Below are 27,276 nucleotides of genomic sequence, written 5' to 3'. Positions count from 1 at the left end.
ACTTCTGATCATCCAGAGACAGCTGGTCAGACGGAACGCGTAACCGCGTCCTCGAAGAGATAATTCGAGCTTACGTCCAATCGTATCCGAATTGGAACGAGTTTTTACCGATGGTCGAATTCGCCATCGATAATTCGGTGCATGCGTCTACAACGCATAGCCCGTTCTTCGTGAATGGCTTACGCCATCCACGTTTACCCACCCAATTAGAGGGTGGACTCGCTCGAGCAAAATTATTTCTGGCCTATGCTCATCACGCTTCGATGTTTACAACGACGCGAATGATGTCGATGTCGAACAATCGACATCGAAGATGAGAAAACTCTCATGGCAGTGCGCACAAAGCGCACTGAAAAAGACAAAACAGATGAGTCAGTCGAGGAATTTCTGCGATTTTGACTTGAGAATCAGTAATCCGTTTCATACAGGATTCTATTGCAAACGCAGTGGGCCGTCAGAAACGGAACGCAGACAAACCTGGAGAAGCAAACGATCTTTTATTTATAATCGATGACCTTCTACGGTAGACTTACCTAAGCGTGTAGTCACTAATGTGGGTAGCAGTAAAATACTACCCAAGTTTATTGGGCCTTTCCGTGTACTGCGTCGCAGAGGCAATGCGTACACGATAGAATTGCCGCGCAGGATGCGAACACATCTTACGTTTACGTTGGTCGGCTCCGCTCGTACCACAAGTACGTGGTTTCTTCCGAGGACGGATCTGACCAACATTTTCAAGAATCCCTAAGAGATTCTTGTGGTCACCAACCTGATTATCGTGCCGGGTCGGAAGATCCTCGAAACCGCGATGAGCTGACGACAGCTCGTCACGAAGAGCGTGATAATTCCGTTCGTGCTCCAACATGGAGTACGCACTCTTCAAACGGTCTTCCAATTGTTCGATATGGTGAGCCTGCACCGTCTGCTCTAACGAGCGACGCTCACCGCGCCCATGATCAAGTCCCTCTTTCAAATCATGGAGGAAGCAATCGAGTTTGTCGATCTTCGACTCTAGATCCGACACATGGGTCGGATCTAATTTTCCTCCTTCACCACAATCATAGCTGGATTCCCACAGAGGTCATCGTTTCCTTGTGGAAGTATCCAAAACCACTGTGATGTGAAGGGGCAGCGAATGAGTTATCTTGTTCGCTGGCGCGGTTATCCACCTTCACATGACAGCTGGGAGCCTCGTTTCCAGCTGATTTTTGACGTTAAGGGCCTCGTCCGTCAGTATGACGAGACCTATCCAATGGATCCGAAGATCCATCGGTAAACATGCGGCCCTGGCGCTTGTAAATCGATTGCAAAACGTCAATCGCACCGCGCATCTCGATAAGATGCGAGTCCTTCCCCAGGGCGAAGAGAGGGAATATACATTGCCTTTTACTTGCTTTGTGTTGTCAACACAACACGGACAGGGATCACCTCGTGTGAGGCACGGAAGTCCTGCCTCACGAGACAACCAATGCAATTTATACCTAACACCGGTAACAGCTCGTTTTTTTAAACTTAACGCGAATCGCGTAAAGTCTTTGAAGCCAGGCTTCGCGTCCAATGTCTTTGACATTGCAAATAAACGCGCTCCAGGCTGCCACTATACCATCGATGCCTGAAAAATATTGAGATAAAAAATTTGCTCAGCGCGACAGTTCTTTGCACAGAGATGAAGGACATGTTGCTTTGTTGCAATAGTAAGGGATATTTATTGTGAGGATTAGCCGTTCCAGACAAGCTATTAATTAGCTTGTCTTAGCAAAAGCTATTAATTAGCTGTTCGGGCAAAAGCCATGGCTTTTTCTTAGGGGCAAGACGAGATATTTTAGTGGCTACGATCCCCTGAGTGGTACCCACTGAAGCAAAAACTTTTATTACGATGGCTTACGCCATCGCTCCTGAATCAGTGAAAAGAATCTGCTGGAGGTTCTGAAGCAACATGATAAACGGTTCGATCATCACTGCGCACAGAAATATGTGCGAGTGACGGCACGAGAGACGGTACAGGCGATGAGGATTCATCCTCATCGTCGGAACCGAATATGCTGTAGCGAATGCTACCAGGACGTCTACTCGAATGAGCCCCCTCATTCGAAGGCTTATAGTCAGCCGCCTGACGATGATCAGGCGACTTTTCTAATCTCCCCGAGTCGGCCGTTTCGTCCGAGTCGCATTCGTAGTCGACCTCCAAAGAGAGGTCGCATTCACGTGGTGTATCACCACGTGCACCCGCAACATTTGAGTTGCGGGAGAAGATGACACTGCGGCAGACGGAACCTCTACCGCAAGAGACAATAATGCGTCGCCCGCGGCTGCATGAACCGCAGCCGAAGGCGCCGCACTATTCGCGTACCGCATGGACTTGTTAACCATGCGATAGAATTAAAAAAGATGAATCTGACCAATCAACATCGTTCTTAATTAAGTGGTCTTAAAGTGACCACTCTACCCAATGACAGTCAGAGTGATTGCCGTTTAAGGGACGGGTGATGTAACGGGGTGTATCGTTTCATGAAATTAACACTTAATGGTTGTTAATTAATATATTATCTAAAAGGTAGATAATATTTGGAGAATATTACTTTACATGGTAGTATTATAAAAGCTTATTCATTGGTAGATATAGACCATTTTACCTACTTTCTCCGCGGTCCAGTCAGCGCTGGACGCGCGCAAAGAGAAAGACAGATATGACTTTCAGTACATGCTTTGTATTAGTTCATAATCACGTTGGCATTAAGTAGATAGACAAGAAGAACTTAATTATATTAATACAGCTTTTAATTAACCCTTTTTAAAGTAAGTATTCTTAAGAGAGACTTCCTCTGCACGTACTAGTGTACGTGAAGTGACGTGAGCCACCACTCGCTCTGAGTTAGTGCGAAGCAGACTTGTACTGAAGCAGTTCAAGTCGGCAGTGCTCCGTCACAAAATCGGCATACAATTGAATTCAGGGAGATTTATTCGCGCAATTTCTGCGGATTCTGGGACCGCCTCGCTATGGCATTTGTAGTCCGCCTACTTAACGTGATAATTCGGGCTCGATTCAACTTCAGAACCAATTCCCGTTCTACTTTTGCTTGATTAGTACTGTGTAGGCGCAATTGTTCTTCACTCTTCAAGAATTGCTAAATAAAGTCAGGCATGCGTTTGCATGCTACTGTACCTTCGACTAGCTCCACAATGATTGTCCATTTGCCTTCTAAGCCTTCTCCTACTTGATGGCTGCCCTGCACGAGCAGCCGGTGCCACACACAGAGATCTAAGACGGGCTATTCCCCCCTTGTGAAAGCTGAGGGGTCGAATGAGAACTCTCAAAACGGTTGAGGCGGGTTGCAGACTTGCGGCTGGGAGCAGTTGCTTCGGCACGGACAACGCAAAGCTTGAGCCCCCTTGTGTTGGCTTGAGACGCCAGATAATCTCTTTAAATGCCGACTTTGTAGTAAGCAAGCAGTTCGTGCGCTATCACAGTCACCATTTTCTGTCATTCTACAAACGTTCCTCGCATCGTACGAAGACTTGCTCAAAGAGCCCTACCAAAGATGCAGCTTCTGCTGCGCTTAAAAAAACGGAAAGCGCTTCCTCGTATGCAAAAAAACGGAAAGCGCTTCCTGGTATGCCAAGCTTCCACTTGTCACACATTCGGTGACTCGGCCATGTTGTCCACCAGCGCCGCAAACATCTCGGCCGATGATATAGTATGCTGGCTTGGTTGCCGCCCAGAAGCAGACTAAGGTGAAATTATCATTCCGGAGAAACCCCCGCCTGGTGTAGCCCCTTCCTCTTCTGCATTCACCAGGTTGGCCTCTGCAACCTCTTGTACGGGCCCTTCAGGGTCCAAGCAGTCCCCCTGGATGGCTCTGGATAGTAAAAAATCTTCGGTCGCTCCGCGGAACGCCACTAATTCAGCGATTGGACCTCTGAGTCCGGCTCGTTGCCCCCAGCGCCCGTTGCTTGGGTGATACCATTTGTGACTAAGCATGTCTCCGTCTGCGAAACTTTCATATGCGGATGCCGTCTTCACTTACGCTATCAAAACCGGATCTCGCTCCCGACGGCGCCTCTACGAGTGGTGGTATGGCCTCCATTTCCTGTTCTCTCTCGGGCGGGGAGGGGGTAGGAGGGGGGCGACATCGCACTCTTGTCTAGCCTTTAGTGCACCAAATGAGGTCTCTTTATACCAGCTGATCACTGCTTTGCAGATTAGGGAGTGCTACAATGAACTCACCGCAAATGCTGAAATGCATTTAAGTAATGCGCTATTTGAAAGAACAAGTTCCGAAGCCTTTTTCTCATGCATATTAGTAACCAGCCATGACATCATACTAAAAGCTTTTTAATAATTTAATGAACAGGCTAAATGATAAAATAAAGCCAAGAGCGACGACGTCGTTTCTTGCGGCTCGCGGAAAGTAAGGCGATAATAATGTCTCACGAAATGCTTCATCCTTAATCGACTGTCGTGGTGGTATAGAATGTGCTACTACAAGTTCGCGGGTTCAAGAGCTCTGGCAAACCGTTGATATATAGACGTGTGGGATTATCGCATTCCGCTATGTGTTTAGCTGTCGAATTTTTGCACGGAAATGAAGATCACGGCTTGTCTAATCTCTTTACGGATTCCTCTCTTGTGACATTAGCGTGAGCTTTGCCTTCTCGATACAGGATCGAAGAACTAACAGACGCTAGTGTCCAAGCCGCTTCGCAATACAAGGCCGACGTGATGCGAGGATTCTGGACGTCGCTGTCCTCGTCACGCGCTCTTGTCCGATAGGTGCGTATAATCAACCAGGTCACGACGAATTCGAGCTCTTCGACATTTGAAAATGCAGATTTTTGCAATTTGCATAAATATTGTGAATTTTGAGAAAAAGTAGGGTAGATAAAAAAAATTCAAGTCAAAAGAGGGGAATTAAATCATGTTAGCATTCGTGCGATTATTAAACTGAAATGTCAAGTTAATTGTTTGTAAACACCAGTCGCAATGGTAGCAAAAGTGTCTCGGCTTCTCGTGCTCGGCCCCAATCGAGACAGCAACGAAGCAGTAACCACTTCATTGCGAAAGCTTTGTGGCAATATCGATGCGAGCGCTAAAGATCCAGATGCAACGTCGCTAAGCCTCGAGACAAAGTACTATCAAGCGCATGTACAGCTCCATGTGCACGAGGTCCGCGACAACGCGCCCGAGCCTGCGCTACAGCACGAACTAGACGATTACGAAGCCATCCTGTGTGTAGTAAATGCCGAAAAGTATGAGAACTTCTTACACGTACAGAGCTTTGCAAAGCAGATTGTCGACATTCTTCCGTACGACGTGTGTTTATTGGTATCGCACACGTCGTCAGCGACACTGGAGAGCGTCAAGAAGATGGAGAGTTGGTGTCAAGAGAATGGATTTGAATTGATTAGTTTGGATGCAACAAGTGACGATCGTAGCGTCATTGATGAGAAGAGAGGCGTTTCCCGTGTGCTGGAAGCGCTGCAGTGCACCATGTGGAGGTCGATGAAAAGGAATTTTCCGTCAAAGACCGAGCGTGGTGCAATTCTATGCGAGAAAGAAGAATCGAATAGAAATAATGTAGTTACAAAGACGTTAGCGAATACTAAACTCGTAGATGATGACGCTTTCGTAGACACTCTAGAGCAGGAGATGTCAGGAGACGGTGTTCTAAAGGGTGGCGAGGGAGACGACATTGATTTGGATCAATTGAGCGCTTTCATCTCGGAAGTTCGCACCGTGCGTGATCACGGTGCGTTTCTATCGGATGAAAAGCGACGTGAACGTGCAGCAGAAGTGGCTTTAAAGCTCTGGAACGTCCTCGGCACCGACGACAATGGGGGCGATTCGGACGACTAACGAGACACAATTTAAAGCTGAATATGAATAAGGTGTTAATTACATGCCGTGTTTTGATTGATTGAAATGTTCCAAAATAGTTGCGTCCGAGTGATGGTCACGCAAAGGGCTTTAATTTTGGACATTTTCGTGTTAAATACATTGTCAAAAGCATGGCAGACTCGCCGAGTGAAGTTAATTTGGTGGATTTATCACTCGAGCAGTTGAGCGCGCTCAAGGATCAGCTGGAGAAAGAATTGCAGCAGCTCACAGCGTCGTTTGGTGGCTTACGTGAGGCGCAATCGCGGTTTACTGAGTCCAAGGAGGCTCTCAAGAGCATGGCGGGTTCGGATTTGAGCAAAGAAGTGCTCGTTCCCCTCACCGCGTCCATGTTTGTACAAGGCAAGCTCGTGAGCAAGGATGAAGTTCTCGTCGACATTGGCACGGGCTACTTTGTTGAGCAGACGGTGGATAAAGCGGAGCAATTTATGGATCGAAAAGTGGCGTTCTTACAGAGCAATACCGAGCAGCTCAAGACAATTATTGACGGCAAGCGTACTATGTTTGAAGCCGTGCTTATGATTATGCAGCAAAAGATACAAGAAGTGCAACGCAAGTAGTTTACGAATTGCGTATTCACATATCGTATAGAAATTAAGTTTGTGTAACTACGACAGGGGGTTCTGAGTTTCTTGAAGCACGTTGTCTACGACATTTTTTAATCAATAAATATGCACGAGTCCGTACGATAGAGTCCAGAAGAGAATAAACGACAAAGCCTGGGATAGGACGCCTCCCACGATAAAACTCATGACGCTCGTGTTAAAGTAGACCTTGACGTCCATGCCGAGCTTAATGACCCAAATCGAAATGGCCGTCGCAACATAAATGGCGGCTAAGAAAGCAAAGCCCTGCAAACCAGTCATGCCCATGATACCTGCCATACAACCGGCGATGACACACATGGATGTGTGAATGTATTCGACTGCCTTCTCGTTATTCTTCATGATCTCCATGGAGAAAAACTCCACCTTTTTGTCCTGCAGCGCTTCCATCTTGCGCAAAAGCTCGTCGACCACAACAATTCCTGCAAATCATACCGTTGCGTACCGGTATAATTCGCAGGATTTGTTGTGGTTACGGTTTTGAATTTTAAGGTGCCCTTCGAATTTCAAAATTTGAAAATTTCATCAGATTGCAAACCACTGTTTGTAGAAACCTGCGAATGTCTAGAATGTTAACCTTTTAATGACTTGCAATTGTTTAATGTCTTAAGTGGATTATAACAATAATTGTAATTGCGACAGTTCGTTGTGTTGAGACATTCTAAGGTAGCGCCACGGAGACCGTGGGGTTTTCCATGACGGAGTTGATGCGGCACAGTCGTACATTGCATATGGCAATAAATCCTCCGGACAATATTTTGCTGGTTCTGTTATGAAGTCAATGGCTAAGCCACTTGTGTTTAGAAGAACTAAATTAGAGCTCGAGCGAGAGCACAGATACCCCCACGAGAGCATTCCGCTGATAAGGATTAAATGTGCACGAAGTGTGCAGTGGAGCTATTAAAGGTTGTCCAAGTATAATAATCTAAGACGAGAAGAGCTGCGCGTTCAGTTGCGACGTCGCCTGCTCTTTAAAGGACCAATTTGCTTAAAAAGAAGTAAAACAAAGCGAACTTTATCTAAGTGCGTCTAGTTGCTCGATTTCCTTAAGTAATTTAAATTGTTACCGTGATGGGACCGGAAGAGATTGTGGTGGCAGGCGCTTACGTCTTTGGAGCCGTCTGTATCGTGCTATTCACACTCAGTCTGAGCTGGCTCGTCGTCTGGAAGTGCGTGCTTGCAAAAATGCCTTTTATCCAGGAGCTTTTCGACTTGCAGCCCAAGAAAACTCCAGCCCACGACGACAAGTCAATCTCCTTTCAAGACCGATATCAAGCCTACAAGCGGGTACGCAACCCTATTTAAAAACAAAATTGTGGTAAATATATTCATAAGTCTAAATTTTATTCAGAAGCGGCAAGGAACGAGGCATTCCTGACCAAATTAGTTTATTCAAATAAATTGCTTGTCTATCTATTGCCCGTTCATCGTACTAGCCACTTGCCTCCTGTTCCTTCCTCGCTGTCGTTGTTCTGCTGCAGTTGGCGCACCAATTTCAAATATTCGTTAGAGCTCTCAGCATTCGGGTTAAGTTGTCGAGGTTCGCTCGTTTGCACTTCCATTGCTTTTCGTTTCTGCGCTATTGAAGCCATCCGTTCTTCTAATGACAGCTTAATTGATGCAGCTTGAGCCTCTAACGTTTCTGTGCGGGATTTAGCTAAAGCCACCTCGCGTCTCTTACGAATTTCCTCGTCGTCTGCACCGAGAAAGTCTTTCGCAGCGCCGTATTTGCGCTCTGCTGTCTCGGGGTCCCACTCACGAAGCGCATTTAACGTTGGGGTTTTCACTTGAGCCTTTAATTCTGAAGGCAACTCCCAGTAGCTACGTCCAAGCGCCATATTATAGTAGTACGACCGCTATCAAACATACAAAAACAATTACTAAAAGAACAGCCGAGTGTATTTGCTTGAAACTCAAGCACGTACACCGCTTTTAGGGTCCACGTGCTCGGTCCAGAAGCCTGTCTTCTTCGGCGCCTCCATATGATAAAAATTAATTAATTTTAATGAAATGGTTTTTATTAAATTCCGATTTAAAGTGTGTCCATGCGAACTTAGCACAGAGGAGGTCCGCCAAAGTAATTCCATACATTTACCTGCCGATCCCAGGAGCACGAGGCGACCAACCCGTCGACAAAGTTACTAAAATCAAAACCAAATACAAATTCGCTATGGTGCTGAGCATTCTGAAGACGTGGATACGGCGATCTAATGTTCCACACTCCCACGGACATGTCATAGGACACAGACGCAATCACATCTGGATCGAAAGGAGAGCACTTGAGCCTTTTGACAGCATAGCTATGACCTGGAAGAACCCGTACTTCACGTACTGGATTTCGAAGATCCTGTCAAATTAAATATAAGATATTTTTCATAAATTAAAACCACCAAGTAAGACGTACCCATATTTTAATCGTGCAATCAGCTGATCCCGATATGATTTCAAACTCGTGATACTTGTTCCAATCGAGTGTTAAAACTTCATTCGTATGTGCCGCTATGGTTGTTACTGAGCGAGCAGTATTTAAATCCCAGACCTTTACGGTTTTATCTCCAGAACACGACGCTAGCAACTGATCATGTTGCGTGTTCCACACGGCAGTATAGACGCCACATGAATGTTCAGTTAATGTCATAATGGAGTGCGGGATCTCAGGCTTCCAAATCTTGACAGTCGTATCCCATGACGCCGACGCAAACAAATCTTTCGACACCAAATTCCACGTCACGCCAGACACTTCCTGTTTGTGCTCGTGGTAATTCTGAATTGGAAATTGATCGCGAGTTTGCAAGTGCCAGAGTTTTAACGATCCATCTGCACAGGAGCTCACGAGTTGCTGTCCATGCTTTTCGCTCCAAGCACAGTCGTATATGCCTTGGGGCGTGTCAAAAGCTCGAATCTACATGTATGCCAGTTTTATTAACGGAATTCTTATCATATCAAGACATTTGGTCTCAAAACTGATTTTGTACCGGTATTAAACCTCCGTCGGGAAGCATTTCATATACATGCTGGCGGCCGTTGCCAATAATGCCAAAGTATTGGGCGGTTCCCACGGCAACATAATTGTCGACAAATGGGCTAAACTCGACCTAAGAAATCGGCACATTACGGAACAATATCGCAAGTAATGGCATGAACGATGCCATACCGAATACCCGTGAAACTCGGTCTGCGCTTGCCGCGGCTGGAGGAACATGCCGATAGGACACTTTCGTTAGGACACTACTACATGGAATTCTGGTATGTGTATGTCGTGTGGTGCTTGGTATAAATTTTCACAATTGCACTCATTTATTAAGTATAATAAGAAAAAACAAGCACAAACTTTTTGATGCGCTGGGCTCTGCAGCTCGTAGCGCTAGTTGTGGCCTCCCAAAGCACGTAATGGTACAAACATCCCGACACGCGGACACATCTTTGCTTTCTATAGCAATGCTACTCTACTCATGACAGTATCAACGTCTGCATTATTCTACGAATCGCTACTTTTACTGCACAATAATTCGCTACCTCGAATCCCCGCATCTCTCTTCCAAGCAGCCAGAAAAGTCATTTTCATGTACGGCATCGATTTGAAGAAGCATTGTTGTTTATTGCTATGTCATGCAAGCTATGTATATTTCTTTATAACTTAAAAATGGATCAAATAACCCGCTAACGAGACTCGAAGCCGACTCTTTTGTCCGAATACCAAACCTTCAGCGCATTCTGTACGACAGGAAAAAAAAAAAACCACTGTCTACCATACTCTTTATTATGGTGTATACTACCATACTCTTTATTATGGTGTATTTTCTAGCTGTTACCACCACAAATGTAACTTTCCTGCCAAATCGACTAATTCGCCATTGTCCAAGGTTACACCCCATGGCATTCAACCGAGGCAATATTAAAGAAATCGGAACACAAGCATTCATAAATCTCCCGGCACTGCAAGACGTTCAACCTGAGCTTGAACCATCTTGAATCCATTCCTCCAACACTTTACATCGCGTCTTCCTCATGGCAAGCCCTCGATCTGTCCCATACCTTTCTTCAATCCGTTCCATGTGGCCGTTGCACATGGCTACATGTACGTCACGAAAGTATTGGGATACACCAACACAACTACACACATTCATCAAGCTTTGATTCATTCATAGCTCGTTCAATTCCAATGCATTCGTCAAGATTGAATCAGAAACATTTGCCTCCACTTCCAAGATCCACGAACTTCGTCTTGCGTCCAATGCCATCTTCTTCATACGTCAACAATACTTTTCCGTCGTCAACAATACTTTTCCGTCGTCAACAATACATTTCCTCTCACCTTTTTTTGCCGAGATTTAAACGACAATATCCTTTCGTTCATCCACACCACTGCGCTCCTCCATCTCAACCAACTCCTTTTCCTTCGTCTTGACGCACGCAAACAACCTCCATCGTCCCACGCATTCATCCATGCCACAAGCACTCGAACCCAATCTATTAAACAACTTCCAAGCACCCCATCGCCTCCATCTGGACGTCTCGTTTTCGCAAGCGCTTATCATCGCGAATCAATTCGTATCAATCAATGCCTAGCACTTGGATTCCCTCGCAACAAACAACGCACTCAATCCGTACACCTTTCTTCCTTCCTTCCACCCCCGTTTTCAACCGTAATTCCTGCCTTCCACATCACCGAGACGTCAGCCATAATCGCCTTAAACACGTTAATACCGCCAATTTCAATCCCATTCGAGCCACCATCAAAGTCATGTACGTAACTTACTCTCCTTCCTCCTCTTCTTCCCTCTCTCTCACGACAATTCCTCCTCTTTCTTCTCTTTAAACATTTCCACGCTACTCACATCACATCCCAACCACAAACCTTCATATCGCGTCTCACAAAAAGCTTCCAACCCACCGGTAATACCCTCTTTTTTTCTTTTTTGTCAACCGCTTCCATCCTTGTTTTGTCACTACTTACAATTCGTTTCGTAACATGGTGACATTTGATGAAAACTCGGGCATGACATCTTCTTTAAGAGCCTTTCAAGGTCCAAATTGTTTCAATCAAAGCGTCGTTAAAACCCCTTATAATCCGCTTCGTACAAACAATTTAGTAAGCAATTACATAGAGTTGTTTTAGTTGAATCAAGCGTGTCTACAGGAGGAGGCAACGGCACGACCTCGTGCGAAGGATATTATGTTCTTTCGTAGGTTTTGCCACGACCGTGTATACTTAACAAGTAGTTGACGAAAATTCTTGTCGCTGTTTTTTTGGGACGGGGTTCGATGGGTGAGATGGCAACGGGGCAAGTGGTGTGTTGTTTTCTATTTATTTTGGTCATTGGAGAGAAACCCAATTGGGGAGCACAAGACGAGTAAAATGTCCATGTGGCCACGAAATTTCACGAGTAATGAAGCGTTGGTGCAGAAATTAAAGCACTCGGGTGTGATTCATTCAGATGCAGTGTATCGTGCTATGATCCGAACAGATCGCGCCAAGTACGTGGCGCAGAGTGCCACGCATGATGGCGGGTACGTGGGTCTTTTAGAGGCGTACCATGACGTACCCCATCCGATTGGGTACCACCAGACTATTTCAGCTCCGCATATGCATGCCCACGCGATGGAATTGGGGTACGATGCAATCAAAGAGATGCGTAACCCTCGTATTTTAGACGTTGGGGCCGGTTCGGGATACTTAACAGCGTGTTTGGGTCGTTTAGTGGAACATCAAGATGGGCTTGTATTTGGGCTTGAAATTATCCCGGGTCTTGTGCAATTGGCCAAAAAGAACATTCAGTTGCAAGATGGGGATTTATTAGAACGCGGAATTGTGTCGGTGCGGTGCCACAATGGCTGGGACGGATTGGCCAATGAAGCGCCATTTCATTTTATCCACGTTGGTGCTGCCGCAGAAAGTCCACCTCAAGCACTTTTGGACCAATTGGCCGAGGGTGGCCGACTTGTGTTGCCATTGGATCAAGCGCGAGGAGGACAAGTGTTTGTGGAGATTACGCGGCAAGGAAATGTGTTTTCCCAACGGCGATTGTTTGGCGTGTGCTACGTGCCACTTGTGCGAGAACGGAAGCTCAGTTGAGAGGGGCCGCGTGGTAGTTGCTATTATGCACTGTGTGTTGCAAAAAAATATATTGTATTGTTGCAGTGGTATAGTAGGAATGTAAAATTGTGTTGCCATTCCTTTTTCTACCAATAAAGGGAATAATTGACGAAAATGGCGTCTTGGCATTGTATTAGATAGTTTTTTCTCGAAATAAAGTTAGGCATCGAGCACATTGTGAAGTTGCTCGACAAAGTTTTGGATCTCGTCAATTTGTATTTCCATCACAGCACTCGTGAAGCCATCCTGACGAAAATTTGCCCCTGTTTCTCCAGCCGCCAATTTAAACGCGGTACCCAGTGTACTGGGATAAAAAAAAGGTTAGTTGCCAATACCCCCAAAAATGCCATCAGTGGCTAAAACGAAAAAAAAAACGTACTTTCGGTGAATCTCGCCAGGCGTCGATGGACACGTGAGTCCAATCACTAGGAAACAATTTTCCTGTGGATTGCGTGTAATAAGCACCAACGGCACAATCGCCGTCGTCGTTTCATGCACGTCCTCGTCTCGATCTTCTTCGTCTTCACTTTCTTCGTTTACCACCTTTTGCCGACCGCGAGTAGGTGGACCACCCCATTTGCCACTTGCGCGATGCACATTTAGCAAAAACAGTGCCAATTGCGTCAGCACATTGGCATTGGCAAAAAGTTCTTGCTCGTTTTCTGGAACGTGAAGACATACGTACCGAAAGTGTTTCACGCGAACAAGTAATTTGCGTTGCATAATGGACAACCCAACACGAACAATCGCTTGCTTGAGGGCCATGGCAACTTGAATGCCACTTTCCATTAATTTGCTCGAAGTCACCGAGTGACAAGCCAAAGCTGTGTGTGCTAACATAAAATTGTGTTGCCGAAACGAATCCGTGTTGCCATCGGGATCCTGCGTTTCCCAAAGACTTGACGACATACTAGTATCCTGTGCAAATAGAGTCACCAAGGCTTTCTCACGCGCGCGCGTCTCTGTTTCAAATACACTTGCAATATACCTCTCAGGAGCTTCAAGCAACGCTTGAAGTCCATAGACAGCATCCGCGGCACACAATTGGTACTGAAACGCAAATTGGCGTTGAAAAGACCCATAAAATAGGTCATCGAGACCAAATTCCGACGCCATTTCGTGCATTTTGTGTCGCAACAGCTGTTTTAGTTCCAATGGCATGTAGGCAAATTGTTGCCGACTTTGGCGTAACGAAATGCCCATTCGCGCCAAAAACACGTGAAGATTTGATTCCAAAGTGGTTGTTTCCAGTGCCTTTGACGCGCCCAGACGACGCACTTGCGTGTCGTACAAGCCCAATTTAGACGCGACATAGTCCGAGTAATACATGGCTTCATACAAGGACCAGTGGCGGTAGCACAGGAAGCGATATTCTTCTTCAAACGTGAGTTTCCCATCGTCGTAACCAGGAAAAAGCTCGTTTGTCGAATGTGCGACGGTCGTCTGCTGCATTGCCAAGACTTCGTCTTGATACCGTGCAATCAAGAGATTATAATTGTCCATATCAATTTCTTCTAGTACCAATTGTTTTGTTAAGCCTACGATTGCAAACCATAGAATCTCACGAGTTGCGCGATTAAGTTGCTGTGCAATTTCATAGGCAATTGTAGCCGCAGGGGCGCCATGAAAAGAACCGCGGTAGTAGCGTAGAATTGCTTGCCGGCGCTGTCGCTTCACGTCAAGTGCTGGGATCCCTTCTTGCGTCGTTAAATCCGCGGACTCGTTTCTTCTTCGCTTTGTATTCTCCACGTCGTGCTCGTTGTTATTGTCTCGCCCACGCTTGTCACCGACTTCGACATTTGTGTCCTCTGGAACCTCTGCTTCTCCTTCGCTCGTGTCCTGCTCGTCTTCACTCGAATCGTTTTCCCAGTCCTCAACGTCTAAATCCGGACCAAATGCTGGATACGCATCCAATGGAAGTGCTTCGTCGTCAAATACGACAATCTGCTGGTGCTCGTCGTATAGATTGGCCAAGTGAATGGGCCGATGGCTGTCGAACACGTAGCACTTGACGTGTCTCGGCAGCGCCAAGAGCTTTGCAACGTCCACGATAGCACCGCAATTAAGTAGAATCACGGATCGCAGTTCCATACCGCCACGGACACGCCCGTCGGCGCTACGGATACGCGTCTCGCGGGCTTCGAGCACGTCCTCGTACCCACGCATGGCCAGGAGCGAGTAACTCAACATATCTGCTCGTAGTAGACGCGTAAGGATCTCTGCAGCGCACAGCGCATCAACATCCAAGGCCACGAGAAGAAGAATGCTACACGTGCCTCCTCCTTGCAGCGCATCGTGCTTTATTTGCGCATACGCCGCGTGGAACTCTTCCCGTGGCCACAGCATGAAACTACGAATACGTTCCCGCCATTTTTTGTTTGCTTAAGTTCGCATCTTACACGTTTTTTTTTTATGACTTTATGTACGGAAGTAAACCTTTTTCTTTATTTTTGTAACCGCTCCACGTAGGCACTGTGTTCGTTCACTTGTGTTTCTTCCTCCGTGGCCACTGTTTGAACCGTATTTTTTTTTTTTTGCCATCACCTGTTGCTACAATGTCACTTGATTTCTCCAAGGTGGAAAACAATCCGTTGCCACTTATTGCTGAAAAATACAACGAAAATGTGGCGTTTGTGGTCTACCGCAACAAAAATAAAAATGTCGTCGTGTACGCGGCAAATATTCGCGAAGATGGCACGTTAGACCCGGAGAAGCCGTTGGACGTCTACTGGATCATGTTTGAGCAGGACGGAACCCCTCGTGAGGATTTGAATATGATTGAGCGGAACACGGCGTACGGAGCGTCCGTGAAGCCGCGCGCGGGCCACCCGGGAGAGTACGAGGTGACGCTCACGTCCCTTAAAGATCGTGTCGTCTACCTCTCGCTCGTTGATGGGAAACCCGTGGGCCGTGGCTCCATTAACGGTCAAGAAGGCTGCATACTCGAACGTGTGTATGTTCTCTCGACGTCTTCGTGGGGTATGCCAAAGGTGCAACACATTGAGATTCATGGCAAAGATGCCGCGGGCAATGCCATTATGGAAAAGAAGTTGCCGTAACAAACTATTGACGGGCTGGAAAGCAACCACGGTACCCTTGAATAACTTTTAACAAACCATTTGTAATAGAAAAAAAGAAAACATAAACTCGAAATTCACGACATTGCAATTGATTTTTTCTTCTGTACGAGTTACTTTGTCTCCGAGATGTAGCCACCTTTCGTACAAAATAGGATGAATTTTAGCTGAGCCTTTGTCAATTTAATGAAGCAGTGATCTTCGTTTCTTCTTGCATTATTTTAGTCTCGTCGCACCGCATTAAATGCCTTCTTGTTCTGTAGTACCATGTACACCATCGGCAACACGACACCAAGCAACAGGATCATGAAACCGGCGACGTAGGCGCCCGAAGCGTACGACACGGATACCTTCCCGTTGTCCATCTTGACTGATGCAACTGATTGGCAAAAAATAACCAACAATCTAAATTACTCTTTTTTCTCATCCTTTTGTCGCTTAACTCCCATTTTGTTTGGCCACGGAGCGTAAATGGTACTGTGGCGGCCTCTACTGCGTGCATGGCAGCCACGCTTTACCCGCTTCGTATCGTCTGTTGCGATAGATGGCAAACCGTCTTCGCCTCCATTTGCACGCTATTTCTGGTATACAACTGGCATCATGCTGGGCATTCCGGGGACTATTGCCGGTGTATTCGTATACAACTTGCGGACGGACGATGAATTCTATAATCACTTTAATGACCGTTATCCGGATCTCATCAGTGCCATTAATGCCTATGTGCCACTAAATGAGTCCTTACTAGAATTAGCCAAGCGCGAAGATATTGGCCCTTTAGGATCCATCGAGGAGCTAATTAATGAAAGTACGTGGCTCTAGCAGCTCCACTACTCGACCTACGAGGACTGACAAGTTATTTTCCCACGTTTTGCAGCGGTCACAGTCGTCGCGACGCTGCAATCAGGTCAAAACGTGCGGTTTCAAGTGCCAGGCACCGCACGTCAGGACGAAATCGAAGCGCTTGCATTGCAACAATTGCCTCCGTCTGCAAATGACCGTGTCGTGAGCATCACGTTTGCCGAGGAAGGCGAAGACAAGGCGAAGACAAGGGTGCCTACAGCACAGGAGGCGTGGCCACCAGCCCCTCGTGTCACGTGGGGAAGCGCTGCTCGCATACTCAAAAGTAATAAGTCGGTCGATTCGGTCACGGAACTTCGGCTACAGATTGATGAGATCCGGTCGCAACAAGCGGCACTGGAAGAGTCCAAGTATTCGGGCCGTGATATTGATGAGGCGGATGAAGAAATTGCCCATTTAGAACAACGCAAACTTGCGTTGAAAGAACAACTTCCGCGGAAACGAATTTTGTGGATATTTTAAATCGAGTTGAAGGATGCGGAAACTTACTTTAAAGTACACACTTGATTAAAGTATTGAGCATGATAGAAATAAAAAACAACGACAAAGTTGCTGTGTTGTAATACTATATTTCATCTTTATTGTTATAACTTGCAGAATTCTTCACCGTGTTTCTGAGATCAGAAACGGGGTGTATCGTAACATTCAATTAATAATGAAAGGTTGTTCCTAAATATATTATCTAAAAGGTAGATCGTATTTTGGAAATATTACTTTACATAGTAACATACGAAAAGCTTATTTATTAGTAGATACAGGCCATTATATCTACTTGCTCCGCGGTTTATTCAGCAATGGACGCGCGCAAAGAGAGAGAGAGAAGACTTTATAACATGTTTTGTATAAGTTTATAATTAAGTTAGTATTAAATAGATAGAAACAGAAATACTTCATTAAAAAATACAGTTTACAATTAACCCTCTTTTAAAGCAAGTATTTTAAAGAGTCTTCCTCTGCACGTACTAGGGTACGTGAATCACGTGTGGCTGGCACCACTTGCACTGAAGCAGTGCGAAGTGGACTTATACTGAAGCATTACAAGTCGGCAGCGCTCCGTTACACCTGGTATCACTTATTGGTCAGCGGAAGGACCACAGTTCTATCCTTCGACTCCATCATACTTAGAGATGTCTATATTTAAGGTTTCGGGACGACACATGTGCGTCATCCCAGGTACAGGGGTCTGTACCTGTTGCAACCTCAACAGTTCTCCTGTTATGAGCTGATTAAGCAAGGCTATATCTCCTTCGCCTCGTCAAGTTCAGGTTGTATGAACTTGGCGATGGCTGAACGGAGGGCTTCTCTGTCCAAACCGGACAGCATGGCCAGGATAGCATCATACCCTACGGTCGAACTCATTCGTTCGACCGCACTTCTTTCTATATCACCTAGAAAGGAGTAGCTATTACGCGAAACGTGATGCGTACTTCCATTAACATCTGACATGTTCATGTTAGATTTAAGGTGATTCGTCGAATTGGACGATATAAAAGGCTTGTCACATCGTCAACGAGCAAATGCAAATCGCATTTGCTCAATCAAATGTGGCATATCGTGCCAAAACTTGTGCACTAGGCATCATGTTGCGCGAATCATATGGCTCGCTAGAGGCTTATAAAGTCCGGCTTAAACAGACGTTTACACCGCCTAGGGCTGAGCTCAGAGATCGATCAAAGCTTTTGGAACTAAAGCAAGGCAAGCGTGATGTTTACGCTTATGCCCAGCACATACGACTCTTAGCGAGTTGTATCACGAACAAACCAGTCCAGGAACACACGTTGATTACGGCATTCATGCAAGGTCTTACGGATGGTCCCCTCAAGACCCGCCTCTTTCACTTGGAACTGGATACGCTTGAAAAAAACAATATTTGTTGCGAAAGAAGATGACTTTAACTTGAGACTGAGCTCAGAGATCGATCAGAGCTTTTGAAACTAAAGCAAGGCAAGCGTGATATTCACGCTTATGCCCAGCACATACGACTCTTAGCGAGTTGTATCACGAACAAACCAGTCCAGGAACACACGTTGATTACGGTGTTCATGCAAGGTCAAAGGATGGTCCCCTAAAGACCCACCTGTTCCGCTTGGAACTGGATACGCTTGAAAAAAAAATATCTGTTGCGGAACAAGACGACTTTAATTTGAGACAGGCTCAAGCTAGCTCGTCATCATATCGTCCTCAAAGACGACAAGATCTTGGAGGTCCAGAACCTTTGGACCTATCTTACGTCGAAAGCGAGAGACCTAGCTTTTCGAACAATAAGCGATTGCAGGGATGCAGTCGCTGTCAAAGTTAGGTCACTATGCCAATGAGTGCAGTGCCCCACACCCAGTACCGAGGGGTACATAACGTACATGTAACGGGGGACCTTTCACTAGTACTGATCAGTACTAGTTAACCTTACACTGATTACAGTGTAGGTAGGGTGCCTCGAAACTTCACGTACATAATAGTATAGAGGAAGGGATCTTCGTAGCTAAGGGTCTTAAGCTACCAAAGGTAATTCAATGGATTAGAATCAGGGAAAAGTAAAACTGTATTGATATATTTAGTTTCCTACGCAACGATCTTCAATCTATTACTGAACTTATTATATTGATATCTAGCTAAGTATGGCGCCTCTTTGCGCGTCGCACAATCGTGTCTTGAAACGATTGGCGGGATTGATTTAGACTTAAATCAACCAATCAAGAGAGCTAATGCCTTATTGCATCAGTAATATCAAATTTGGTATTATTTAATCTATTTAAGTCAACATTAAAAAATGATAATGATTTTGTACTTCTTTGCTTAATTTCTCTTATAGGAAATAATACTTATGTAACGAGACACCCCATTACATCACCCCCCCCTTATTTAATAGTCACTATTATGATTAATGTAGGGCGACCGGAAAGATTATTAAGTAATTCCTTGTAATTAATATTATTGGTTTTAATCAAGATACCGATTTTTTTGCATTTTATTTTTAATCAAGATATTGTGCGCGTGGACCGCGAGTCCGCTAAGGTGGCAGCTGCACGGATCTTTGTTGCTGTCAGTAAGGCAAATGTTTCAGTAGACTCTAATGCGTTTACTGCGGTGAATATGTCACCTCCTACTTGGAGGTGATTATGGGTATGTCATCTGTTGATGACATTGCAGGTGACGGGGACAAGTCACCCGCTACACCAATTGTAGGAGACTGGTCCAAGTCACCTGCATCGCCCGACTGAGAAGGCCGAGTCCGTTAAACCTTTGGGTTCTAACGTGACTATCAAAGAGATGATGACGAGGTTGTTTAGTCTACGGACCTCTTTGGTGCGGAGTCATCTGATGATGACTCAGTGGCGATGATCACTTTGGTAACGTTAGTATGCGTCACCAGGAACTAAGTGGCCGTGAAGGGAAGAGTGCTGCTGGTGATGCTAGTTTGCATCACCGGAAAGAGGGTGAATCTAGGGATCGCTCCCAGGGCCAAGTTAACGTTAACGTTAATATGAGCCAACTGGAGAGGAACCGCAATACGTTGCGGTTCGCTCCCGAAAAGAAGCCTTGGTCACCCTCTAAGAAAAACCTCATTCGTTGGTCTGGTATGACCAACAATCAATATCATATTCCACTATTCGACTCATCCAGGCTTCACAAGCCTGATGGGGATGAAGCGGAATTCTTCGTCGATGCCTTTTTCCGGTATCGGTGGTACACAAGCAAACGGGCAAAGGATGTCAAACCTTTGTTCCAGGCATGGACAGCCTTTGTACATAATGTACAAAACATATGCCGTGCGATCTGGCTGGATAAGCTACATGCATTCCGTAAACGGTCCGTGAAACGGACAGTAGTCGGTGCACGCTCTAAAATGCACCGTTTGTCTAGAGAGGCAGGTATCCTTGCCTCTCATGGGGGACTAATGTCCATGCTGTTTCAAGGGTGCAGGTCATGCTCCTAAGGAAGCATATTCCCGTGAAAATCCCCATTGGAAAACGCTCATCTCCTATGAGATGCGTCAGGGAGTAGAACCTCCAATCTTTTTAGAGCGCGGGAAGCGCTCGTTCTCTGATGGACTATTTGTCGAAGAGGGTAGGTCTCGTCGTGCTGCAGGACGAGACCCGGAACGTCCAATAATAGTTGGGATCGAGCTTCCCAACTATCAAAAGAGAGTGGATACCCTCGCCAACGAACGAGATAACTCGTTCGAACCCCCTTTCGCTCACGGTGGCTTAAGGAACGTTTGCGCTTCTCACCACCTGACTCCATCAATGGGTGTGGAGGGGGAGGAAAGATCGGGTTCGCCTCGTTTGACAAACCCGAATCAACATCGTGATTTGGTTCACATTATTTATAATTTAAAGGAGGGAATCTTGATCATGAGCGATCCCGTCGCCGCGAGTTAACGGTGAAGGTCGATAAAGTGTCTCATGACCAGTTGACAAATTGAGCGTAGGTTGCGACTGATCAGCCGGCGGACGAAAGCGCCCATCAGTCACTTCCTAACGAGCTGCTGACAGCTCGTCAGAAGATCTCTTCCTTGGATAAATGAGTGATCGTCTGGTTCAAGAGAATCAGACCCTGTTTCGAGACAATAAGTCTTTGGCTCGAAATCATCAGGCTTTGGCTGATGCCTTGACCGTTCCGCTTTAACCCGGAATCGGCAGAAGCCTCGTACTGATGGTATGGGCGGAGACGCCCGACATAAAAATGTAGGATGCGTACGCATACTACGAGGCAGATCGATCGTGTACGCATTGCCTTGGCGATGTTATACACGAAAGGGGCCGATATACCTAAGCACTTATTTATTACTGCCCACATTCTTCACTACGTGCTTTGGTAAATTTACCGAAGACAGTAGGACTAGGTCATTAACATTAAATAAACCTATGTTTGCTCTTCCAGTTTTGTCAGAGTTCCGTTTCTGTCGATTTACCGCATCAGCGATGGAATCTTGTACGAAACGGACCACTGCTTCTATAGCCAGCAGGAATTCATATGCTGACTCGGTTTTAATTTTTGTTTTCAGTGCGACCGGTTCGCACTGCGGAAATGTCAATCTCCTCAAAATTGAGAGTGTTATCGGTTTCATTAATAATATTGTTTTCGATGCTGTCTTACAGCATCGTTGTCTAAGTTAGTAATATCATTGTTGTTATTACTGAATTTGTCCACTTCAATGTTAGTTAACTCAACATTGGTATCCTTCGCATTGACCTTAGGGCTAATGCGTGATGAGCAAGAGATAAAAGGTTCTTTGCTCGAGTGAGTCCCTCCTCCCTAAATAAGACTTACTCACAAACAGGGTAGGCATACGAAGGTGGCGTAAGCCGTTCAAGACAAACGGTGTATGCTTTGTAGAAACATGCACCGAATTGTTGATGCCAAATTCTACCATCGGCAAGAACTCACTCCAACCTTAACAGAGTGGACGTATCCGCGAAGTATCTCTTCGAGAATACGGTTAGCACACTCCGTCTGACCATCTATTTCAGAATGATCAGAAGTTGACATTTTTAAGTGTGTTCCAAATGATTTGAACACTGTTTGTCAAATTCCGCCGCGAATTTATGGTCTCGATCTGAGACCAGTTGACGGGGTAACTCAGGGTCGAAATATTGCGTCAATAAAGACGCGAGCACGGCCTTTGGCTGTGATCGACTCCGCGACGACAGTAAGATGTACCATCTTGCTATAACGGTCAACAAAACCAAGAATATTATTTTTCTTGTGGGTGTCTTCGGGGAATCCGATGACGAAGTCAATAGATACGGATTGCCAATACTCTGCCGAAAGTGACAGAGATTGTAACGGAGCACGGAATGAAGCACTGGGCATATCCGTTGACAAACTTCGCAAGTATGTATGTGCTTGCGGACGAATTTATACTGGCGTGGCCAAAAGAAGTCGCGACTTGTCGTGAGATAAGTAGTCTCACGTCTACAATGACCACTTATTAGTGCATTGTGGCACTGATGCTTAATCGCAAATGTTATGGGTAGGGATGACGACACGAGGTGTGTCGCCAGCAATGGCTGTATTATACAATAGTCCATTGCGTGTTGTATATCGATCTGTTGAGGATCGATACAATTTCGACAATCCTTTTAAGGATTGTTAGGATGACTTTTAAAGGAAATCCATCAACCCTCTAAGAGTCTTATTTTCTTCAGAAGCTCTTTTAACGTCGTCGAGTAATGTTGACGACGAAACACTTATTGTTGCAGCAGTGGCCTTATGCGCTGTTGATTTGCGCAGTCGCTCAGAATCGGGCCGGCGCGAAGGGTATCAGCGACGACGTTTAGTCGCTCTAATTAAACTTCACGGATAAGTTATACTCCGCGAAGAATGACAACCATCTTGCCATTCTTTACGAAAGGTTTTGACTGTTTACGGCCGTGCGTAAAGATGTGTGGTCTGTATATACAAAAAAACGTTCTATCTCCCAAGAGATAGACCCTAAACTTAGCCAGTGCATATTTCATGGCAAGGTTTTCCTTGTCATGCACTGGATAGTCGCGTTCAACAGGTTGAAGCTGACGCGATTGATAATAGACGACGCGCTCTGCGCCGTCTGTGTCATATTGCATTAACGCACAGTCGATTGTAAAATCGCTGGCGTCACAGACCACATGAAAAGGTCAGTCTTGGTCAGCAATCGCCAATCTCGGCAATTGCATCAAGCTTTTCTTGATACCCTCGAAGAAACGCTGGCAACCAGCGTTTTATGACCACTTTACATATGTTTTGAACAAAGAAGAAATATGTACTGTAATTTCGGCATAATTGCGTGAGTACTTGTGCAGGTACACCGCTAAACCGAGGAGCCTTCTAAGTCCCTTGACATCGACTGGCACAGGTCAGTCGGTGATGCCTTGATCTTTTACGGATCATGACGCACACCGTGCTTATCCAAGACGCACACAAGAACTGGTATTTTGCTTGCAGCGAACATAAACTTCTTGAGATTTGCATACAACTTATGCTTCCGCATAAGTGTAAGAGCCTTTCGGACGTGGTTACGAAGTAGTTCAACATCCAACTTTTAGGTCATGACTCTGATAAGAACGAAGACGTCATCAATATAACTCGTTGCGAAATTCCGCACCGATCTCAACAGATTAATCACACATCGGTTAAATGTCGCACGGGGATTATTAAGCTCGTGTGGCATGACTAGCCACTCCCATTGAATACCGCTTACGGTCCTTACTGATGTGAACGGAATATCTTGTTTACGCATTCGGATCTAATAGAATTCATCCATCAGATCCATTGACGAAAAGATAGCACTTTTGCCATACCATCAATAATTACGTCATTCGTGGTATCGGCGTTTGCGCCGTACAGTTGCAGTGTTCAATTTATTGAATACATGCACTATCCGCTATCCTCCTGTTGCTTTACGAAGACAAGGTCGGAGAGCTATGTGGGGAAGTTGATTCCCTCGCATGGCCCGCTGCTGTGCGTTCGGCAAAGAATTTGACGACCGCTATTACTTGGTCACGAAGCAATGGCCATCGCTTAATGAACAGTATTTCGAGCCTGGGATTAGGTCGATTTCGTGTCGAGTGCCTTTGTCTTTAGGCAACTCGCACGGTACTGATTCAGTGAAGACATCCTTGAATTCTTTTAAATCCTATATAAAGGTTTGTCTTCAAAGCCTCCCAGGATTGGAATGTGAAACACTCAATCCGAGTCTTCTCACCGAGAACACTTTCGTCCATCGATGAGCTACTGAGAATCCGTTCGTTCTCAAGAAATACTATCGCCGACCAAATATAGGCTACGTAGTTGTCATTTGTGACAAGCACGCAGATCTGCTTGACTTTGCCACTACGCAGATCACGCAAAACCCGTTTCGGTTCAAGCGCTGGCAGTTGAGTTATCTCCAAAGTTAACTTCGGAGGCGCTAATAGATCAAGTGTATTAGCGCCTACTCTTGATCCATTGTTTAGTAAGACATTGATTCTCTCAGTTTCTTCTTTGGAACATTTCCAAAGGTACCTGGGAACCTTTGACCACAGGATTCCGGGGACGTATTCCCACCCAAATTTTTTTAGGGAGTATCTTCGCCAACTGCCTCCAGCTGCGGTTGCGCTTCCACAGTGGGATCCTCTACGATCGACTCTACAGTCGATCAAGGAGTTCGCACTGTCTCTTATAGACTGGCGTTCTAAACTTTATCGGATATTGCTTTTCAAGCAAGCATCCTTGTTTCGTACCAATCAACTTATTCGAGTGGTCGAACTTTGACGCTGCCTGTGCTTGTGCAAAGCCGTCGATAACTATGTCCACGTCACAAGGGTGGACCTTCGACGCTGCATGGGCTGTGCACAGCCGTCGGAATCTAACTCCACAATGTGTTGGGTATTCACACTAAGGTCTTGTGCAGTCATGCTAACGACCGAACCACAAGTGAGGCCATCGCACTCAATTGTGCGACATCCACACGTTTGTGGACGCTCCAAGACGTTTATCAGGTGGCCACTGATGAGCAAGAGACCGGCATCGACGCGACTTAATGCTGCCAATTTATACATGGCTCGTACTTTCTGAGCCATGGTAATCCAAGGATGAAATCAAATTTGTCATGCAAATCTAGTACGCATCGTACTGTTTACCCTTTAACGTGTATACCCTTTAACGTGTATCGGATACCAACTACCCATTTCTTAACCGTTACAGATGCGCCTGTTGGTAGGCCCACTATAATCTTCGTCAGAGGGAGATCGCGCTCAATAAATTTGAGCCTGCTATCTTTTAGCGATTGGCGTCGAATAAAATTATTTGATGCCCCACAATCGACAAGGGACTTAAGTGGCAACTTATATGAGACTTTTACTTTCAGGGTGATGAGGTTAACCTCATCCCCTGGGAAAGTTACACAATGTTTGTTTGGTGTGCGGGAGGAGCAACTTTCGTTAAAAGTTCTGCAAATTCTTTTGACGTTGCAGGATCAGTAGGGCGCTCCGCACCTACTGACCCCGACCATTTTTTTGACGATCCGCCTCGCCGTTGCGATTTCGCAACAGCGTCGAATCCGCGTCCTCCACTATTCCTAGCGAGAGGTCGTCTTTTCACTAAGCGTATTTGGGCACTGGCCGGGGTCACTACACTCATAGGCGTAGTGGCCCATTTCTTTTTTACATTTCTGTAATCGTTCGTATTCATGGGTTCTGGACCTCCATTGCTTGTCGTCTCGGTGGACAATACACACCAGAGTAGACAAAAGCTGTTTAAGGCTAAAGTCCTCCTGATCCGCTATAGAGATCGCTTGGTCTAGCGACTCTAATTCTAGCTGGAACAGGTGGGTCTTAACAGGACCGTCTGCAAGACCTTTAATAAACACAGTTACCTGTGATTGTTCATCTATTGGATGACTAGCGAGGTATGGTGTACGTTGGGCAGGTGCGTGAATGTCATCTTGTCCTGCTTCCAATCCAGGAGCTCGGCTCGAGCCCTAAATTTAGCACGTGGCGGCTCAAATTTTTGTCTGAGCCTGGTCTTAAAGACTTCATACGACCTAAAGACTAATGGGTTGTGAAAGTTTTAGCCCCAAGGCCCAAGATTTGGTACGTCCGGCCAATTTGGACATGCCAAATTTCACTTTTGTCGCATCATCACTGATACGACGAGCTTCTATGGCGTCGTCCGACTCGACGGTCCATCTCAAAAGGGAGTCGCCTTCGACTGCCTTACACTTAGAAATTTCTATCTCAAGCTTGCGGGTTGACGCGGAAGCGTCGGCCTTTTAGCAGCATATACATGCTGCGTCTCAACAGTTGCAACTGCTGAGCACCTTGTTCTCTTAACACCTCCGCACGTTGAAAGCCTTGCTGGTGAAACATGGCTACTCTCTCTTGAGCCCCGTCGAGTTTGTGTTGAATGAACTCGGGTATGGCCGCATGCTGTTTATCTCTGCCCAGAGTGAATAGCGTAGCGCCAACGGCTGTCCCGCCTACAATTGAGCTCATATGTTCGATCGCTCTCCATTCGAGGTCACTCAAATGAGGAAACCACTCACACATTGCGTGATAACCTTCTTGAAGGGCCTGGAATCTCCCTCCTTCTTCATCCAGCATGTCCATGTTGGATGGAACGAGCGTGGGCCAGTGAATGGACTACGAAGTGCTTCCAGGTGTAACGGGGCACCTTTCACAAGTGCTGATTAGTACTACGTAACTTTACACTAATTACGGTGCAGGTAGGGTGCCTCGAAACTTCACATACACAATAGTATAGAGGAAGGGATCTTCGTAGCTAAGGGTCTTCAGCTACCAAAGGTAATTCAATGGATTAGAATTAGGGAAAAGTAAAACTGTATTAATAAAGTTAATTTTCTACGTAATGTTCTTCTATTTACCACTGAACATATTATATAAATATCTATGTATGGCGCCTCCTCGCGCACCGCACAATCGTATTTTATTCGATTGGCAGGGTTGATTTAGACTTAAATCAACCAATAAATAGAGCTAATGTCTTATTGCATCAATAATATCAATTTGGTAATATTGAAACCATTTGAGTCAAAATTAAGATAAAAAAAATTTTGTACTTCTTTGCCTATTTCCTCTTATAGGTCATAATACTTATGTAACGGGATACCCCGTTAAGAACTCTGGGCAGATAGCCAAAAAGGGCAACGGTCGCGGGTCCGACATTGTTGCAAAATCGCAACAGCGAGGCGGACCGCCAGAAAACGGTCGGGGTCAGTAGGGGCGCAACACCCTACTGATTCAGCAACCTCAAGAGAATTTGCAAATT

At 45.7% G+C, this 27,276-nt stretch overlaps 9 protein-coding genes across 9 annotated transcripts; 5 read left to right on the top strand and 4 right to left on the bottom strand.

The window, feature by feature from the left end:
• Positions 1 to 4,981: 4,981 nt before the first annotated feature.
• CCR75_001633 (uncharacterized protein) lies at positions 4,982 to 5,854 on the top strand (the record flags this gene model as incomplete). Its single annotated transcript, XM_067959735.1, has 1 exon — positions 4,982 to 5,854. The coding sequence occupies one exon, from the start codon at positions 4,982 to 4,984 to the stop codon at positions 5,852 to 5,854; it is 873 nt and encodes a 290-aa protein (XP_067819768.1).
• Positions 5,855 to 6,006: 152 nt separating this feature from the next.
• On the top strand, positions 6,007 to 6,453 carry CCR75_001634 (uncharacterized protein; the record flags this gene model as incomplete). Its single annotated transcript, XM_067959736.1, has 1 exon — positions 6,007 to 6,453. The coding sequence occupies one exon, from the start codon at positions 6,007 to 6,009 to the stop codon at positions 6,451 to 6,453; it is 447 nt and encodes a 148-aa protein (XP_067819651.1).
• Positions 6,454 to 6,555: 102 nt separating this feature from the next.
• CCR75_001635 (uncharacterized protein) lies at positions 6,556 to 6,888 on the bottom strand (the record flags this gene model as incomplete). Its single annotated transcript, XM_067959737.1, has 1 exon — positions 6,556 to 6,888. One exon carries the CDS (start codon positions 6,886 to 6,888, stop codon positions 6,556 to 6,558), a length of 333 nt encoding a protein of 110 aa, XP_067819650.1.
• Positions 6,889 to 7,072: 184 nt separating this feature from the next.
• On the top strand, positions 7,073 to 8,471 carry CCR75_001636 (uncharacterized protein). The gene is made up of 2 exons (XM_067959738.1): positions 7,073 to 7,785; positions 7,850 to 8,471. Exons 1-2 carry the CDS (start codon positions 7,570 to 7,572, stop codon positions 7,874 to 7,876), a joined length of 243 nt encoding a protein of 80 aa, XP_067819764.1. The 5' UTR covers positions 7,073 to 7,569; the 3' UTR covers positions 7,877 to 8,471.
• Positions 7,602 to 9,700, bottom strand: CCR75_001637 (uncharacterized protein; the record flags this gene model as incomplete). Its single annotated transcript, XM_067959739.1, has 7 exons — positions 7,602 to 7,754; positions 7,932 to 8,354; positions 8,424 to 8,474; positions 8,594 to 8,845; positions 8,903 to 9,400; positions 9,474 to 9,593; positions 9,653 to 9,700. 7 exons carry the CDS (start codon positions 9,698 to 9,700, stop codon positions 7,602 to 7,604), a joined length of 1,545 nt encoding a protein of 514 aa, XP_067819763.1.
• Positions 9,701 to 10,829: 1,129 nt separating this feature from the next.
• CCR75_001638 (uncharacterized protein) lies at positions 10,830 to 11,182 on the bottom strand (the record flags this gene model as incomplete). Its single annotated transcript, XM_067959740.1, has 2 exons — positions 10,830 to 10,968; positions 11,112 to 11,182. 2 exons carry the CDS (start codon positions 11,180 to 11,182, stop codon positions 10,830 to 10,832), a joined length of 210 nt encoding a protein of 69 aa, XP_067819762.1.
• A 317-nt stretch (positions 11,183 to 11,499) lies between these two features.
• On the bottom strand, positions 11,500 to 14,941 carry CCR75_001639 (uncharacterized protein; the record flags this gene model as incomplete). The annotated part of the gene is made up of 2 exons (XM_067959741.1): positions 11,500 to 12,899; positions 12,975 to 14,941. The coding sequence occupies 2 exons, from the start codon at positions 14,939 to 14,941 to the stop codon at positions 12,755 to 12,757; spliced, it is 2,112 nt and encodes a 703-aa protein (XP_067819761.1). The 3' UTR covers positions 11,500 to 12,754.
• On the top strand, positions 11,858 to 12,574 carry CCR75_001640 (uncharacterized protein; the record flags this gene model as incomplete). The annotated part of the gene is made up of 1 exon (XM_067959742.1): positions 11,858 to 12,574. The coding sequence occupies one exon, from the start codon at positions 11,858 to 11,860 to the stop codon at positions 12,572 to 12,574; it is 717 nt and encodes a 238-aa protein (XP_067819676.1).
• A 149-nt stretch (positions 14,942 to 15,090) lies between the features above and the next one.
• Positions 15,091 to 17,098, top strand: CCR75_001641 (uncharacterized protein). The gene is made up of 2 exons (XM_067959743.1): positions 15,091 to 16,477; positions 16,547 to 17,098. Exons 1-2 carry the CDS (start codon positions 16,144 to 16,146, stop codon positions 16,990 to 16,992), a joined length of 780 nt encoding a protein of 259 aa, XP_067819677.1. The 5' UTR covers positions 15,091 to 16,143; the 3' UTR covers positions 16,993 to 17,098.
• The last annotated feature ends 10,178 nt before the right edge of the window (positions 17,099 to 27,276 follow it).

This window comes from Bremia lactucae, linkage group LG18, assembly GCF_004359215.1.
Source record: "Bremia lactucae strain SF5 linkage group LG18, whole genome shotgun sequence".
Taxonomy (NCBI): domain Eukaryota; phylum Oomycota; class Peronosporomycetes; order Peronosporales; family Peronosporaceae; genus Bremia; species Bremia lactucae.
The sequence above is the reverse complement of the archived record's forward strand: the minus strand, read 5'-3'. Positions and strand labels throughout refer to the sequence as shown.